Genomic DNA, 13,775 nt, shown 5'->3' with positions numbered 1-13,775 from the left:
CCCCTGGGTTTTTAATGAGATTCATAAGAAGGAGACTTATGTAAAGATGAGACGTGAAGGCTCAGTTAGGGAGCTTGAGAGTTACGAGTTAGCCAGGAAGGACCTAAAGAAAGAGTTAAGAAGAGCCAGGAGGGGACATGAGAAGTCTTTGGCAGGTAGGATCAAGGAAAACCCTAAAGCTTTCTACAGGTATGTCAGGAGTAAAAGAATGACGAGGGTAAGATTAGGGCCAGTCAAGGACAGGAGTGGGAAGTTGTGTGTGGAGTCTGAAGAGATAGGAGAGGCACTAAATGAATATTTTTCGTCAGTATTCACACTGGAGAGGGACAGTGTTGTTGAGGGGAGTACTGAGATGCAGGCTGTTGGACTGGATGGGATAGAAGTTCATAAGGAGGAGGTGTTAGCAATTCTGAAAAGGGTAAAAATAGATAAGTCCCCTGGGCCAGATGGGATTTATCCTAGGATTCTCTGGGAGGCTAGAGAGGAGATTGCAAGCCTTTGGCTTTGATCTTTGGGTCGTCATTGTCTACTGGAACAGTGCCAGAAGACTGGAGGATAGCAAATGTTGTCCCCTTGTTCAAAAAGGGGAGTCAGGACAACCATGGTAATTATAGACCGGTGAGCCTTACTTCTGTTGTGGGCAAAGTATTGGAAAGGATTACAAGAGATAGGATTTATAATCACCTGGAAAGGAATAATTTGATTAGGGATAGACAGCACAGTTTTGTGAAGGGTAGGTCGTGCCTCACAAACCTTATTGAGTTCTTTGAGAAGGTGACCAAAGAGGTGGATGAGGGTAAAGCGGTTGATGTGGTGTATATGGATTTCAGCAAAGCGTTTGATAAGGTTCCCCATGGTAAGCTTTTGCAGAAAATACGGACACATGGGATTGAAGGTGATTTAGTGGTTTGGATCAGGAATTGGCTAGCTGGAAGAAAACAGAGGGTGGTAGTTGATGGGAAATATTCATCCTGGAGTTCAGTTACTAGTGGTGTACCGCAAGGATCTGTTTTGGGGCCACTGCTGTTTGTCATTTTTATTAATGACCTGGATGAGGGCGTAGAAGGATGGGTTAGTAAATTTGCGGATGACACTAAAGTAGGTGGAGTTGTAGAGAGTGCGGAGGGAAGTGGCAGGTTACAGAGGGACATAGATAAGCTGCAGAACTGGGCTGAGAGGTGGCAAATGGAGTTTAATGCGGAAAAGTGCGAAGTGATTCACTTTGGAAGGAGTAACAGGAATGCAGAGTACTGGGCTAATGGTAAGATACTTGGTAGTGTGGATGAACAGAGGGTTCTGGGTGTCCATGTGCATAGATCCCTGAAAGTTGGCACCCAGGTTGATAGGGTTGTTAAGAAGGCGTACGGTGTGTTAGCTTTTATTGATAGAGGGATTGAGTTTCGGAGCCAGGAGGTCATGTTGCAACTGTACAAAACTCTGGTGCGGCCACACTTGGAGTATTGCGTACAGTTCTGGTCGCCGCATTATAGGAAGGATGTGGAAGTGTTGGAAAGGGTGCAGAGGAGGTTTACCAGGATGTTGCCTGGTATGGTGGGAAAATCGTATGAGGAAAGACTGAGGGGCTTGAGGTTGTTTTCGTTAGAGAGAAGGTTAAGAGGTGACTTAATAGAGGCATACAAGATGATCAGAGGATTAGATAGGGTGGATAGTGAGAGCCTTTTTCCTCGGATGGTGTTGGCCAGCACGAGGGGACATAGCTTTAAATTGAGGGGTGATAGATATAGGACAGATGTCAGAGGTAGGTTCTTTACTCAGAGAGTAGTAAGGGCATGGAATGCCCTGCCTGCAGCAGTAGTGGACTCATCAACATTAAGAGCATTCAAATGGTTATTGGATAAACATATGGATGATATTGGAATAGTGTAGGTTAGATGGGCTTTAGATTGGTTTCACTGGTCGGCGCAACATCGAGGGCCAAAGGGTCTGTACTGCGCTGTAATGTTCTATGTTCTATTCACAATTGGGACCTCTGCAGTGCACAGAGTGCGGAGATTCAGGTGAGAAGCTGAACTGACAAAACAGTCGGCATTTAGAACAGTTTTCCTGTCAATTCAGCACTTTTGGGAGAATCGCGGCCATTGTTTCCACTCTCTGGTGGGCAGTGAGTTCCAGTTCAATATCACTTATTCACATTCCCCCCTGTATCTCTGATCCAAAACCTTAACCCTGTGCTCCCTTGTCCTTGTACCATCAGCCAATAGGAATAGCTTTTCCTTGTCTACCTGAACCAAACCTGTTCTAATCTTGTCCACCTCGTTTAAATCTCTCCTCAATCTCCTTTGCTCCAAAGAGAACAACCCCAGCTTCTCCAGCCTAACCTTAGAGCTAAAATCCCTCATCCCTGGAGCCAGTCTGTTAAATCTCCTCTGCAGCCTCTCAATGGCCCTCACGTCCAAAGATGTGCGGGTTAGGTTGATTGGCCAGGTTAAAAAATTGCCCCTTCGAGTCCTGGGATGTGTCGGTTAGAGGGATTAGCGGGTAAAATATGTGGGGGTAGGGCCTGGGTGGGATTGTGGTCGGTGTAGACTCGATGGGCCGAATGGCCTCCTTCTGCACTGGAGGGTTTCTATGATTCTATTTCTATGATTCTATTTCTATGATTCTACGTCCTTCCTAAAGTGCGGTGACCAGAACTGGAACCAATACACTGGGACCTGCTCTATAAAGATTCAACATACTCACTACCTTTGTTTATGAAGCCCAAGATCTCAAATACTTCACTGTCCACTCTGTCAATGTACCCTGCCACCATCAAAAAACAACGCACGTTTTCTGTTTATGCTCACTCTCCCTGTGGGAATATGAATGATTCGGAGAAGTTTAACGAGGGCTCGGGAACAGAGAGGTGGGGGGGGGGGGGGGGGGTGTACGTTTGAAGTTGTTGGGATAATTTGAGGATTATTTAGAATGCACAGGGCTGTTTGGTTTTATAAATGCTGTATAGAAAGTACAGCAGTGGTTCAGGGGAAATCTGATCAAGGTGTTCAAAATGATGAAGATTTCACTGGAGGGGGTATTTTCAGTGTTATTGAAATAGGAAAAGAATCAGACGGGTAACATATTCTGGAATGTTCTGTCTGAAAAAGTGGTGGAAGCAGATTCAACAGTCATTTTAAAAAGAGAATTGGCTGTATACTGAAATGCAAAGTGTCCAGGGCAGTAAAGTGCAGAGAAGGGCGGTGACAGACACATTCCTCTATCATTTAATGAGATCTTTGCTCACTCACTCTCTCACCGTCCTCCTTTCGCTCTTGTTTTCTCACTCACTATCTCACTTAGCCCTTTCCACATTTTCTCACCACATTTTTCCTCTCAATCCCTTTCCCCTCTTGCACTCTCATTCCTTATTTCTCTTCCTCCTCTCTCTCGATCGCTTGCAACTTTCCTTTGCCTCCCATTCCGGCTTCAGATCTCTCTTGCTCTATCTCTCCATTCTCTCTTCCTCTCTCCCATTCGCTCCGACACTCTGTCTGGACAGTGAACATTCCCCAGTCATTGATTCAACTCAATCTCATTCCCCTACCGCAGCCCCCCGCCCCTCGCCCCCTGCCGCCATCTCGCTCACTCCTGTCCCTTTCACTCTCTCGTTTTTCCTTTTTTCTCTCGCTCTATCAGAAGCATAATTCTCTCACACCATTTCCCCCCTGTCCCTATCCCGATCCCGGGGAAATTCCTGTCCCGGCGGGCTTGTCTATCCCGGGGGGTTCCCTGTTATGGGGGGGGGGGGTTCCTGCCCCGGGGAGATTGCCTATCCGGGGGGGGGGGGGGGGTTCCCTGTCCCGGGGGGTCACTGTCCCGGGGGAGAGGGGTTCCCTGTCCCGGGGGATTGTCTATCCCGGGGGGGATTCCCTATCCAGGGGAGATTGCCCATCCCGGGGGGATTCCCTGTCCCGGGGGGGGGGGGGGGTTCCCTGTCCTGGAGGGATTCCCTGTCCCGGGGGGATTCCCTGTCCCGGGGGGATTCCCTGTCCCGGGGGGATTGCCTATCCCGGGGGGATTCCTATCCCGGGGGGATTGCCTGTCCCGGGGGGGTTCCTGTCCCGGGGGGATTCCCTATCCAGGGGAGATTGCCCATTCCGGGGGGATTCCTGTCCCGGGGGGATTCCTATCCCGGGGGGATTGCCTGTCCCGGGGGGTTCCTGTCCCGGGGGGATTCCCTGTCCCGGGGGGATTCCCTGTCCCGGGGAATTCCTGTCCCTATCCCGGGAGGACTCCTATCTCTGGAGAATCCCGCTCCTTACCGGCCCGTGGAAGAGCCCCGAGCAGCAGCAGCAGCAGCAGAATCCACATGGGCGGAGAGATGGTCCTGGTCCCGATGCGGATCTCAGTCTCGCTCTCTCTGTCTTTGCTCCGTCTCCAGTTTCTCTTCCTAAACATTCAGGAGGCGCCGCCCCCAAAGCCGGAGCTGAGCGGGGAGGGTTCCAGAGAGACCACCCCCCCCCCCCCCCCCGGCCCAATCCGAGCCGGGGAGAGACCCTCCAGGGCCGGGGAGAGACCCCCAGAGCCGGGGAGAGACCCCCCAAGGCCGGGGAGAGACCCCCCAGGACAGGAAGAGATCCCCCAAGGCCGGGGAGAGACCCCCAGAGCCGGGGACAGACCCCAAGAGCCAGGGACAGACCCCCCAGGACCGGGAGAGATCCCCCAAGGCGAGGGAGAGACCCCCAGAGACGGGGAGAGACCCCAGAGCCGAAGACCCCCAGAGCTGGAGAGAGACCCCCAGAGCCGGAGAGAGAGCCCCAGAGCCGGAAAGAGACCCCAGAGGTGCGGAGAGACCCCCAGAGCTGGGGAGAGACCCCCAGAGTTGGAGAGAGACCCCAGAGCCAGGAAAAGCCTCTAAACATGGGAAGATACCCCCAGACCCCAGATGATACCCCAAGACCCCAGGACCAATACCCCGACCCTGGGGCTCACACCCCCAGACCCCGGAGCTCACACCCCCAGACTCACACCCCCGACCGACACCCCCAGATCCCGGAGCTCACACCACTAGACTCACACCCCGAGACCGACATCCCCAGACCCTGGGGCTCACATCCCCAGACCCCGGGGCTCACACCCCCAGGCCCCGGGGCTCACACCCCCAAACACACACCGCTAGACCCCGGGGCCGACACCCCTAGACCTCGGGGTTCAAACCCCAAGACCGACACCCCCAGACTCTGGAGCTCACACCCCCAGACCCCAGGGCCGACACCCCTAGATCCCGGGGCCGACACCTCCAGAAGTGGAAGCCCCAACCCAGGGAAAAATGCCCAGATCCGGGAGATACCCTTAAAACTAAGTTTTTCCCCCAAACCCCAGAGCGATACACCTAGACCTGGGGAGATACCCCCTGACCAGGGGAGGTACCACCAAACCAAGCCCCCAGACAGAAGACATATCCCCAGATCCAGGAGATATTCACAGATCCAGGAGATACCACAATACAAAGGGAGAAACCCCCAAACACAGTGGGTTTCACAGGGAGACAAGGGGAGAACCACCAGACCCGGTGAGATATCCTAGCCCCAGGTCAAGAACCCACCAGGCCGCTGGGGAGATAACCCCAGACCCAGGGAGATATTTCCGAATCCACGGGGTTACTACCAGATCTGGGGAGATACACAGAAACCCGAGAGATACCCCAGAAGGGACCTCAGGGAGATGGAGATGCCCCAGTGTCCAGGGAGATACATCCAGTCTCCAGGGGGATATGTCCAGACCCAGGAGATATTCCCAAGGCCATGGGATTGCCCCGAGACCTGAGGAGACACACAGAGGCAGAAATATACCCCCAGACCTGAGAGATACCCTCAGGCAGTGGCTACAAGAGCAGGTCAGAGGCTAGGAATACTGCAGCGAGCAACCCACCTCCTGACTCCCCAAAGTCTATTCACCATCTACAAGGCACAAGTCAGGTGTGTGATGGAATACTCCCCACTTGCCTGGATGGGTGTAGCTCTAACAACACTCAAGAAGCTCAACACCATCCAGGACAGAGCAGCTTGATTGGCACCACATCCACAAACATCCACTCCCTCCATCACCGACGCTCAGTATCTGCAGTGTGTACTGTCCACAAGATGTACTACAGCAATTCACCAAAGATCCTTAGACAGCACCTTCCAAACCCATGACCACTTCCATCTAGAAGGACAAGGGCAGCAGATACATAAGAACACCACCACCTGCAAGGTCCCCTCCAAGTCACTCACCATCCTGACTTGGAAATATATCGCAGTTCCTTCGCAATGGCTGGGTCAAAATCTTGGAATTGTGGGTCAACACACAGCACATGGGTGGTGGTGAGCTGCCTCAAGAAGCCCTTCTCAAGGGCAACTAGGGATGGGCAATAAATGCTAGCCAGCCAGTGATGCCCATGTCCCACGAATGAATAAACAAAATACACCCAGACCCAAGTGAAATCCTCAGACCCTCCATGTCACCCTCATTAACCCACTGTATCATCCTCATTAATCTCTTCCTGTCACATAGAAACAAGAAGCAGGAGTAGGCCATTCGGCCCTTCGAGCCTGCTCCACCATTCAACTTGATCATGGCTGATCATCAAATTCAATATCCTGATTCCCCCTTCCCCCCATATCCCTTGATCCCTTTAGCGCTAAGAGCTATATCTATTTTTTTCTTGAAATCACACAATACTTTGTCCTCAACTATATTATGTGGTAGTGAATTCCACACATTCACCACCATCTGGGTGAAGAAATTTCTCCTCACCTCAGTTTTAAAAGGATTGCCCCTTATCTTCCAAACTATGACCCCTAGTTCTAGACTGCCCGGAACATTCTTTCTGAATCTACCCTGTTAGAGTTTTATAGGTTTCTATGAGATCCCCTCTCACTCTTTGAAACTCCAGTGAATATAAACCAAACCAACTTAGTCTATCCTCATATGACAGACCTGCCATCCCAGGAATCAGCCTGGTAAACCTTCACTGTATTCCCTTTATAGCAAGGACATCCTTCCTCAGATAAGAACACCAAAACTGCACATAGTACTCGAGGTGTGGCCTCATCAACTTCCTATACAATTGCAGCAAAACATCCCTATCCCTATACTCAAATCTGTTCACTATCAAGGCCATTTGCCTTCTTTACTGCCTGCTGTACCTGTGCGCTTACTCTCAGCGATTGATGCATGTGGAGGGAGAGAGAAAACTGGGAATTATAGGCCCGTTGGCCTGACATCGGTGGTGGGGAAATGCTGGAATCAATTATTAGAGTCATAGAGGTTTACAGCATGGAAATAGGCCCTTCGGCCTAACTTGTCCATGCCACGTAGTTTTTATCATTAAGCTAGTCCCATTTGCTGGCATTTGGCCCATATCCCTCCATATCAATCTTACCCATGTATCTGTCTAAATGCTTTTTAAAAGTCATAATTGTGCCTGCCTCTACTACTACCTCACAACTCACAACCCTCTGTGTGAAAAAATTGCCCCTCTGGACCATTTTGTATCTCTCCCCTCTCACCTTAAACCTATGCCCTCTAATTTTAGACTCCCCTACCATTGGGAAAAGATGTTGATCTTATCATTTTATAGATCTCTGTAAGATCACCAAGTCTCCTATGCTTGAGGGAAAAAAGTCCCAGTCTGTCCAACCTCTACTTATAACTCAAACCATCAAGTCCCAGTAACATCCTAGTAAATATTTTCTGCATTCTTTCTAGTTTAATAATATCCTTTCTATAATAGGGTGACCAGAACTGTGCACAGTATTCCAAGTGTGGCCTTACCAATGTCTTGTACAACTTCAACAAGACATCCCAACTCTTGCATTCAATGCTCTGATTAATGAAACCAAGCATGCTGAATGCCTTCTTCACCACCCTGTCCAACTATGACTCCACTTTCAAGGAGCTATGAACCTATACCCCTAGATCTCTTTATTCTGTAATTCTCCCCAACGCCCTACCGTTAACTGAGTAAGTCCTGCCCTGGTTCGATTGACCAAAATGCATCACCTCGCATTTACCTAAATTAAACTCCACCTGCCATTCATCAGCCCATTAGCCCAATTGATTAAGATCCCGTTACAATCCTAGATAACATCTTCATTTTCCACTATGCCACCAGCCTTCGTGTCATCTGCAAACTTACTGACGATGCCTCCTAAATTCCCATCAAAATCATTCACATAAATGACAAATAACAGTGGACCCAGCACCGATCCCTGAGGCACCCCGCTGGTCACAGGCCTCCAGTTTGAAAAACAACTCTCTACAACCACCCTGTGTCTTCTGTCATCAAGCAATTTTGTATCCAATTGGCTACTTCACCCTGGATCCCATGAGATTTAATCTTATGTAATAACCTACCATGCGGTACCTTGTCAAAGGCCTTGCTAAAATCCATGTAGACAATGTCACTGTACAGCCCTCATCTACTTTCTTGGTTACCCCTTCAAAAAACTTAATCAACTTTATGAGAAATTATTTTCTACTCACAAAGCCATGTTGACTGTTCCCAATCAGTCTTTGCCTCACAAAATGCCTGTAGATCCTATCTCTCAGAATACCTTCTAACAACTTACCCACTACAGACATTAGGCTCACCAGCTCACCAGGCTTTTCCATGCAGGAAGTAATAACTGAGCATTTGGAAAGTGGTGACAGGATCAGTCCAAGTCAGCATGGATTCACTAAAGGGAAATTATGCTTGACAAATCTTCTGGAATTTTTTGAGGATGTGACCAGTAGAGTGGACAAGGGTGAATCGGTGGATGTTGTGAATCTGGATTTTCAAAAGGCTTTTAACAACGTCCCACACAAGAGATTAGTGAGCAAAATTAAAGCTCATGGTATTGGGGGTAATGTATTGACGTGGATAGAGAAGTGATTTACAGACAGGGAGAAGAGAGTGGCAATAAACGGGTCCTTTTCAGAATGGCAGGCAGTGACTAGTGAAGTATCACAGGGTTCAGTGTAGGACCACAGCTATTCACAATATACATTAATGATTTGGACAAAGGAATTGAATGTAATGTCTTCAAATTTGCTGATGACACTAAGCTGATAGCAGTGTGTGCTGTGAGGAGGATGCTAAGAGGCTGCAGAGTGACTTGGACAGGCTGGTTGAGTGGGAAATGCAATATAACGTGGATAAATGTGAGGTTATCTACTTTGATGGTAAAGACAGGAAGGAAGATTATTGTCTGAACGGGTGTCATGGTGGAACAGTCACTGAAGTTTGGCATGCAGGTACAGCAGGCAATGAGGAAAGCTAATGGCATGTTGGCCTTCATAGCAAGAGGATTTGAGTATAGGAGTAAGCATGTCTTGCTGCAGTTATACAGGGCTTTGGTATACAGGGCTACACACCTTGAGTATTGTGTGTAGTTTTGGTCTCCTAGTCTAAGGAAGGAAATTCTTGCTATTGAGGGTGATTAAATATTGAATTCAATATGCTATTGAATGGCAGGACTGACATTTGAAGAGAGACTGGATCGACTAGACTTGTACTCATTGGAATTTAGAAGAATGATAGGGGATATGTAAATACTACCTGTCCCACTACAAAGATATGTAGAGGGACAGGTAGTATTGAGGAAGCAGGGGGGCTGCAGAAGGACTTGGACAGGTTAGGAAAGTGGGCAAAGACGTGGCAGATGGAATACAATGCGGAAAAGTGTGAGGTTATACACTTTGAAAGGAAGAATGGAGGCATAGACTATTTTCTAAATGGGAAAATGCTTAGGAAATCAGAAACACAAAGGGACTTTGTGGGAGTCACTGTACAAGATTCTCTTCAGGTTAATGTGCAGGTTCAGTTGACAGTTCGGAAGGCAAATGCAATGTTAGCATTCATGTAGAGAGGGCTAGAATACAAGAGCAGGGATGTACTTCTGAGGCTGTATAAGGCTCTGGTCAGACCCCATTTGGAGAATTGTGAACAGTTTTGGGCCCCACATCTAAAGAAGGATGTGCTGGCCTTGGAAAGGGTCCAGAGGAGGTTCACAAGAATAATCCCTGGAATGAAGAGCTTGTCGTATGAGGAACGGTTGAGGTCTCTGGGTCTGTACTCGTTGGAGTTTAAAAGGATGAAGGGGGATCTTATTGAAGCTTACAGGATACTGCGAGGCCTGGGTAGAGTGGATGTGGAGAGGATGTTTCCACTAGAAAAACTAGAACCAGAGGGCACAACCTCAGGCTAAAGGGACGATCCTTTAAAACAGAGATGAGGAGGAATTTCTTCAGCCAGGGAGTGGTGAATCTGTGGAACTCTTTGCCACAGAAGGCTGTGGAGGCCAGGAGTGTCTTTAAGACAGAGATAGAGAGGTTCTTGATTAATAAGAGGATGAGGGGTCATAGGGAAAAGGCAGGAGAATGGGGATGAGAAAAAAATCAGCCATGATTGAATGGCGGAGCAAACTCGATAGGCCGAGTGGCCTAATTCTGTTCCTATATTTTATGGTCTTATGGTCTTATGGATCTCATAGAAACATATAAAATCCTGATGGGACTGGACAGGCTAGATGCGGGAAGAATTTTCCCAATGTTGGGGAAGTGCAGAACTAGGGGTCACAGTCTAAGAATAAGGGGTAAGCCATTCAGGACAGAGATGAGAAAGAATTTATTCACTCAGAGAGTTGTGAACCTATGGAATTCTCTACCACAGAAAGCTGTTGAGGCCAGTGTGTTAGATATGTTCAAGAGGGAGCTGGATGTGGCCTTGTGGCTGAAGGAATCAAGGGGTATGGAGAGAAAGCAGGGAGTGGGATGTTTGAGCCTCTCAGTTGCAGTCCAGTAAACGAAATGCAAGTACTGCTTCTTCATAAACTCCCTTTATTCTCCAATTCAACTCCACATTCACATCAACAACTAGTGCCACCTGTAACTTCTTTATATACACTTCTATTAAATGATTAACATCCAATTTAGTACTTAAGTAGAAGGTAACTGTTAACTCATTCCTGACAGTCTCCCCTTCTTTAAAAAAAATTGATATTGTTTCCACACAAAACACACTCTATCTCCCCTTGCCCCTTTTTTCATATACATCTCTTGAAGAGAAAAAAACATACATTCATAGAAAGATACAACCTTCCTTGATAATGTCCAAAAGTTTATTTGAACTAGCCCCTCTTTTTGTAAAGCAATCAGACAATTGATAACTACTATCAACCCACTTTGTTTTTGATATTTCACTGTTGTCCTATATTTGCTTTAAGCTGGCTGTGTCTATCCTCAACCTTTTCTCATTTACATTCTTTTGTGGAGTGCACATTTTCCCAAAGAGAATTATTGTCAATGTGACACTCAATAGGCATTTTACCCAAATCCCCTCACCCCAAAATTTCTGTCAATATCTGGGATATGAAAAAGGCCATATCCACTGCCTCTACAAGACTTAGTGTCTCAGTGGCCAATATGCTCTTTACCACTCTCTTCATTTTCTTTGTTTCCCATACAGTGGACAACATTTAACATTTTCCCCCAAAAGAAAGATTATAAAACCTCCTGCACTTGAAAACCCACCACACTGCATTTTTAATTTGACCAACATTTTGTTTGCTCTCATGATGTCTTCCACCGTAGGATTATTCATTTTTGTACTCAACTCTAGGACATCAAAACTAGCGCCGGATCTGGTCTGTCTGCCTAGCCAAATCAGTTGCCCAATCAAACTTCAGAGTTCCTCTTTTTCTGTCTTAGAAACCAACATGTCCTTTTGTGAAGCCTTACTGTAACTAATTGCTATTGGGCTGACACTCTCCAAATAAGTTTGCAGATGTAAAGTGACCCCTGACTCAATCTGTCCAATTTCCAGCCCAATATATTTGAAATCCCCCGAAGACTGACTTCCAACCCTGAATTCCTTCTTCAGCCCAGAAATCACAACAGCTTCAAAATCACTACTACTTCTTACATCAGCTACCCTCCAATCTGGAGGAACCAGTCCAAAGAATTTTGGAAAATAAACACAAATGAATCTACTATTTCCAGTGCCACTCCCTTAAGTACTCCCTCATTAACCCTCTGTATCACCCTCATTAATCTTCCCTCTCACCCTCATTAACCTTCCCTCTCACCCTCATTAACCTTCCCTGTCACCCTCATTAACCCTCCCCGTCACCCTCATTAACCCTCCCCGTCACCCTCACTAACCCTCCCCGTCACCCTCACTAACCCTCCCTGCCACCCTCACTAACCCTCCCTGTCACCCTCATTAACCCTCCCTGTCATCCTCATTAACCCTCCCTGTCACCCTCATTAACCCTCCCTGTCACCCTCATTAACCCTCCCTGTCACCCTCATTAAACCTCCCTGTCACCCTCATTAACCCTTCCTATCACCCTCATTAACCCTCCCTATCACCTTCATTAACGCTCCCTATCACCCTCATTAACCCTCCCTGTCACCCTCATTAACCATCCCTGTCACCCTCATTAACCCTCCCTGTCACCCTCATTAACCCTCCCTGTCACCCTCATTAACCCTCCCTATCACCTTCATTAACGCTCCCTATCACCCTCATTAACCCTCCCTGTCACCCTCATTAACCATCCCTGTCACCCTCATTAACCCTCCCTGTCACCCTCATTAACCCTCCCTGTCACCCTCATTAACCCTCCCTGTCACCTTCATTAAACCTCCCTGTCACCCTCATTAACCCTCCCTATCACCCTCATTAACCCTCCCTATCACCTTCATTAACGCTCCCTATCACCCTCATTAACCCTCCCTGTCACCCTCATTAACCATCCCTGTCACCCTCATTAACCCTCCCTGTCACCCTCATTAACCCGCCCTGTCACCCTCATTAACCCTCCCCGTCACCCTCCCAATCAGGGACAAAAGTGGGGAATTATGCTTGGAGCCCAAAGAAGTAGGGGAGATCCTAAATGAATACTTTGCGTCGGTATTCACAAAGGAGAGGGATGTGTTGACTGGGAGTGTCTCGGAAGGGAGTGTTGAACCGTTGGAGAAAATCTCCATTACAAGGGAGGACGTGTTAGGTTTGTTAGAGAATATAAAGACTGACAAATCCCCAGGGCCTGATGGAATCTATCCAAGGCTGCTCAGGGAGACGAGAGATGAAATCGCTGGGCATCTGACACAAATCTTTGTCTCGTCACAGACGCAGGTGAGGTCCCAGAGGATTGGAGGATAGCTAATGTGGTCCCGTTATTTAAGAGGGGTAGGAAGGATAACCCGGGTAATTATAGGCCGGTGAGCTTGACGTCCGTGGTGGGGAAGTTGTTGGAGAAGATTCTTAGAGATAGGATGTATGCGCATTTAGAAAGGAATAAACTCATTAACGATAGTCAGCATGGTTTTGTGAGAGGGAGGTCATGCCTCACTAACCTGGTGGAGTTTTTTGAAGAAGTGACCAGAATGGTTGACGAGGGAAGGGCCGTGGATGTCGTCTATATGGACTTTAGTAAAGCGTTTGACAAAGTCTCTCATGGTAGGCTGGTGAAAAAGGTTGGATCTCATGGGATAAAGGGGGAGGTGGCTAGATGGGTGGAGAACTGGCTTGGTCACAGAAGACAGAGGGTGGTAGTGGAAGGGTCTTTTTCCGGCTGGAGGCCTGTGACTAGTGGTGTTCCGCAAGGCTCTGTATTGGGAACTCTGCTGTTTGTGATTTATATAAACGATCTGGAAGAAGGTGTAACTGGGGTGATCAGTAAGTTTGCAGACGACACAAAATTGGCAGGGCTTGCAGATAGTGAGGAGCATTGTCAGAAGCTAAGAAGGATATAGATAGGCTGGAAATTTGGGCAAAGAAATGGCAGATGGAGTTCAATCCT

The 13,775-nt window shown here is 47.9% G+C and overlaps 1 protein-coding gene across 1 annotated transcript in view; it reads right to left on the bottom strand.

The window, feature by feature from the left end:
- The window catches only part of LOC144508237 (endothelin-3-like), a 125,323-nt gene extending 120,925 nt beyond the window's left edge, over positions 1-4,398 (bottom strand). Inside the window, exon 1 of the mRNA XM_078236051.1 lies at positions 4,263-4,398. Within this exon, the coding sequence (XP_078092177.1) occupies positions 4,263-4,398 (136 nt within the window). The remainder of the gene's footprint in view (positions 1-4,262) is intronic.
- Positions 4,399-13,775: the final 9,377 nt, after the last annotated feature.

Source organism: Mustelus asterias, chromosome 20 (assembly GCF_964213995.1).
Source record: "Mustelus asterias chromosome 20, sMusAst1.hap1.1, whole genome shotgun sequence".
NCBI lineage: Eukaryota > Metazoa > Chordata > Chondrichthyes > Carcharhiniformes > Triakidae > Mustelus > Mustelus asterias.
Note: the sequence above shows the minus strand (reverse complement) of the source record. Positions and strands in the feature narration are given on the sequence as shown.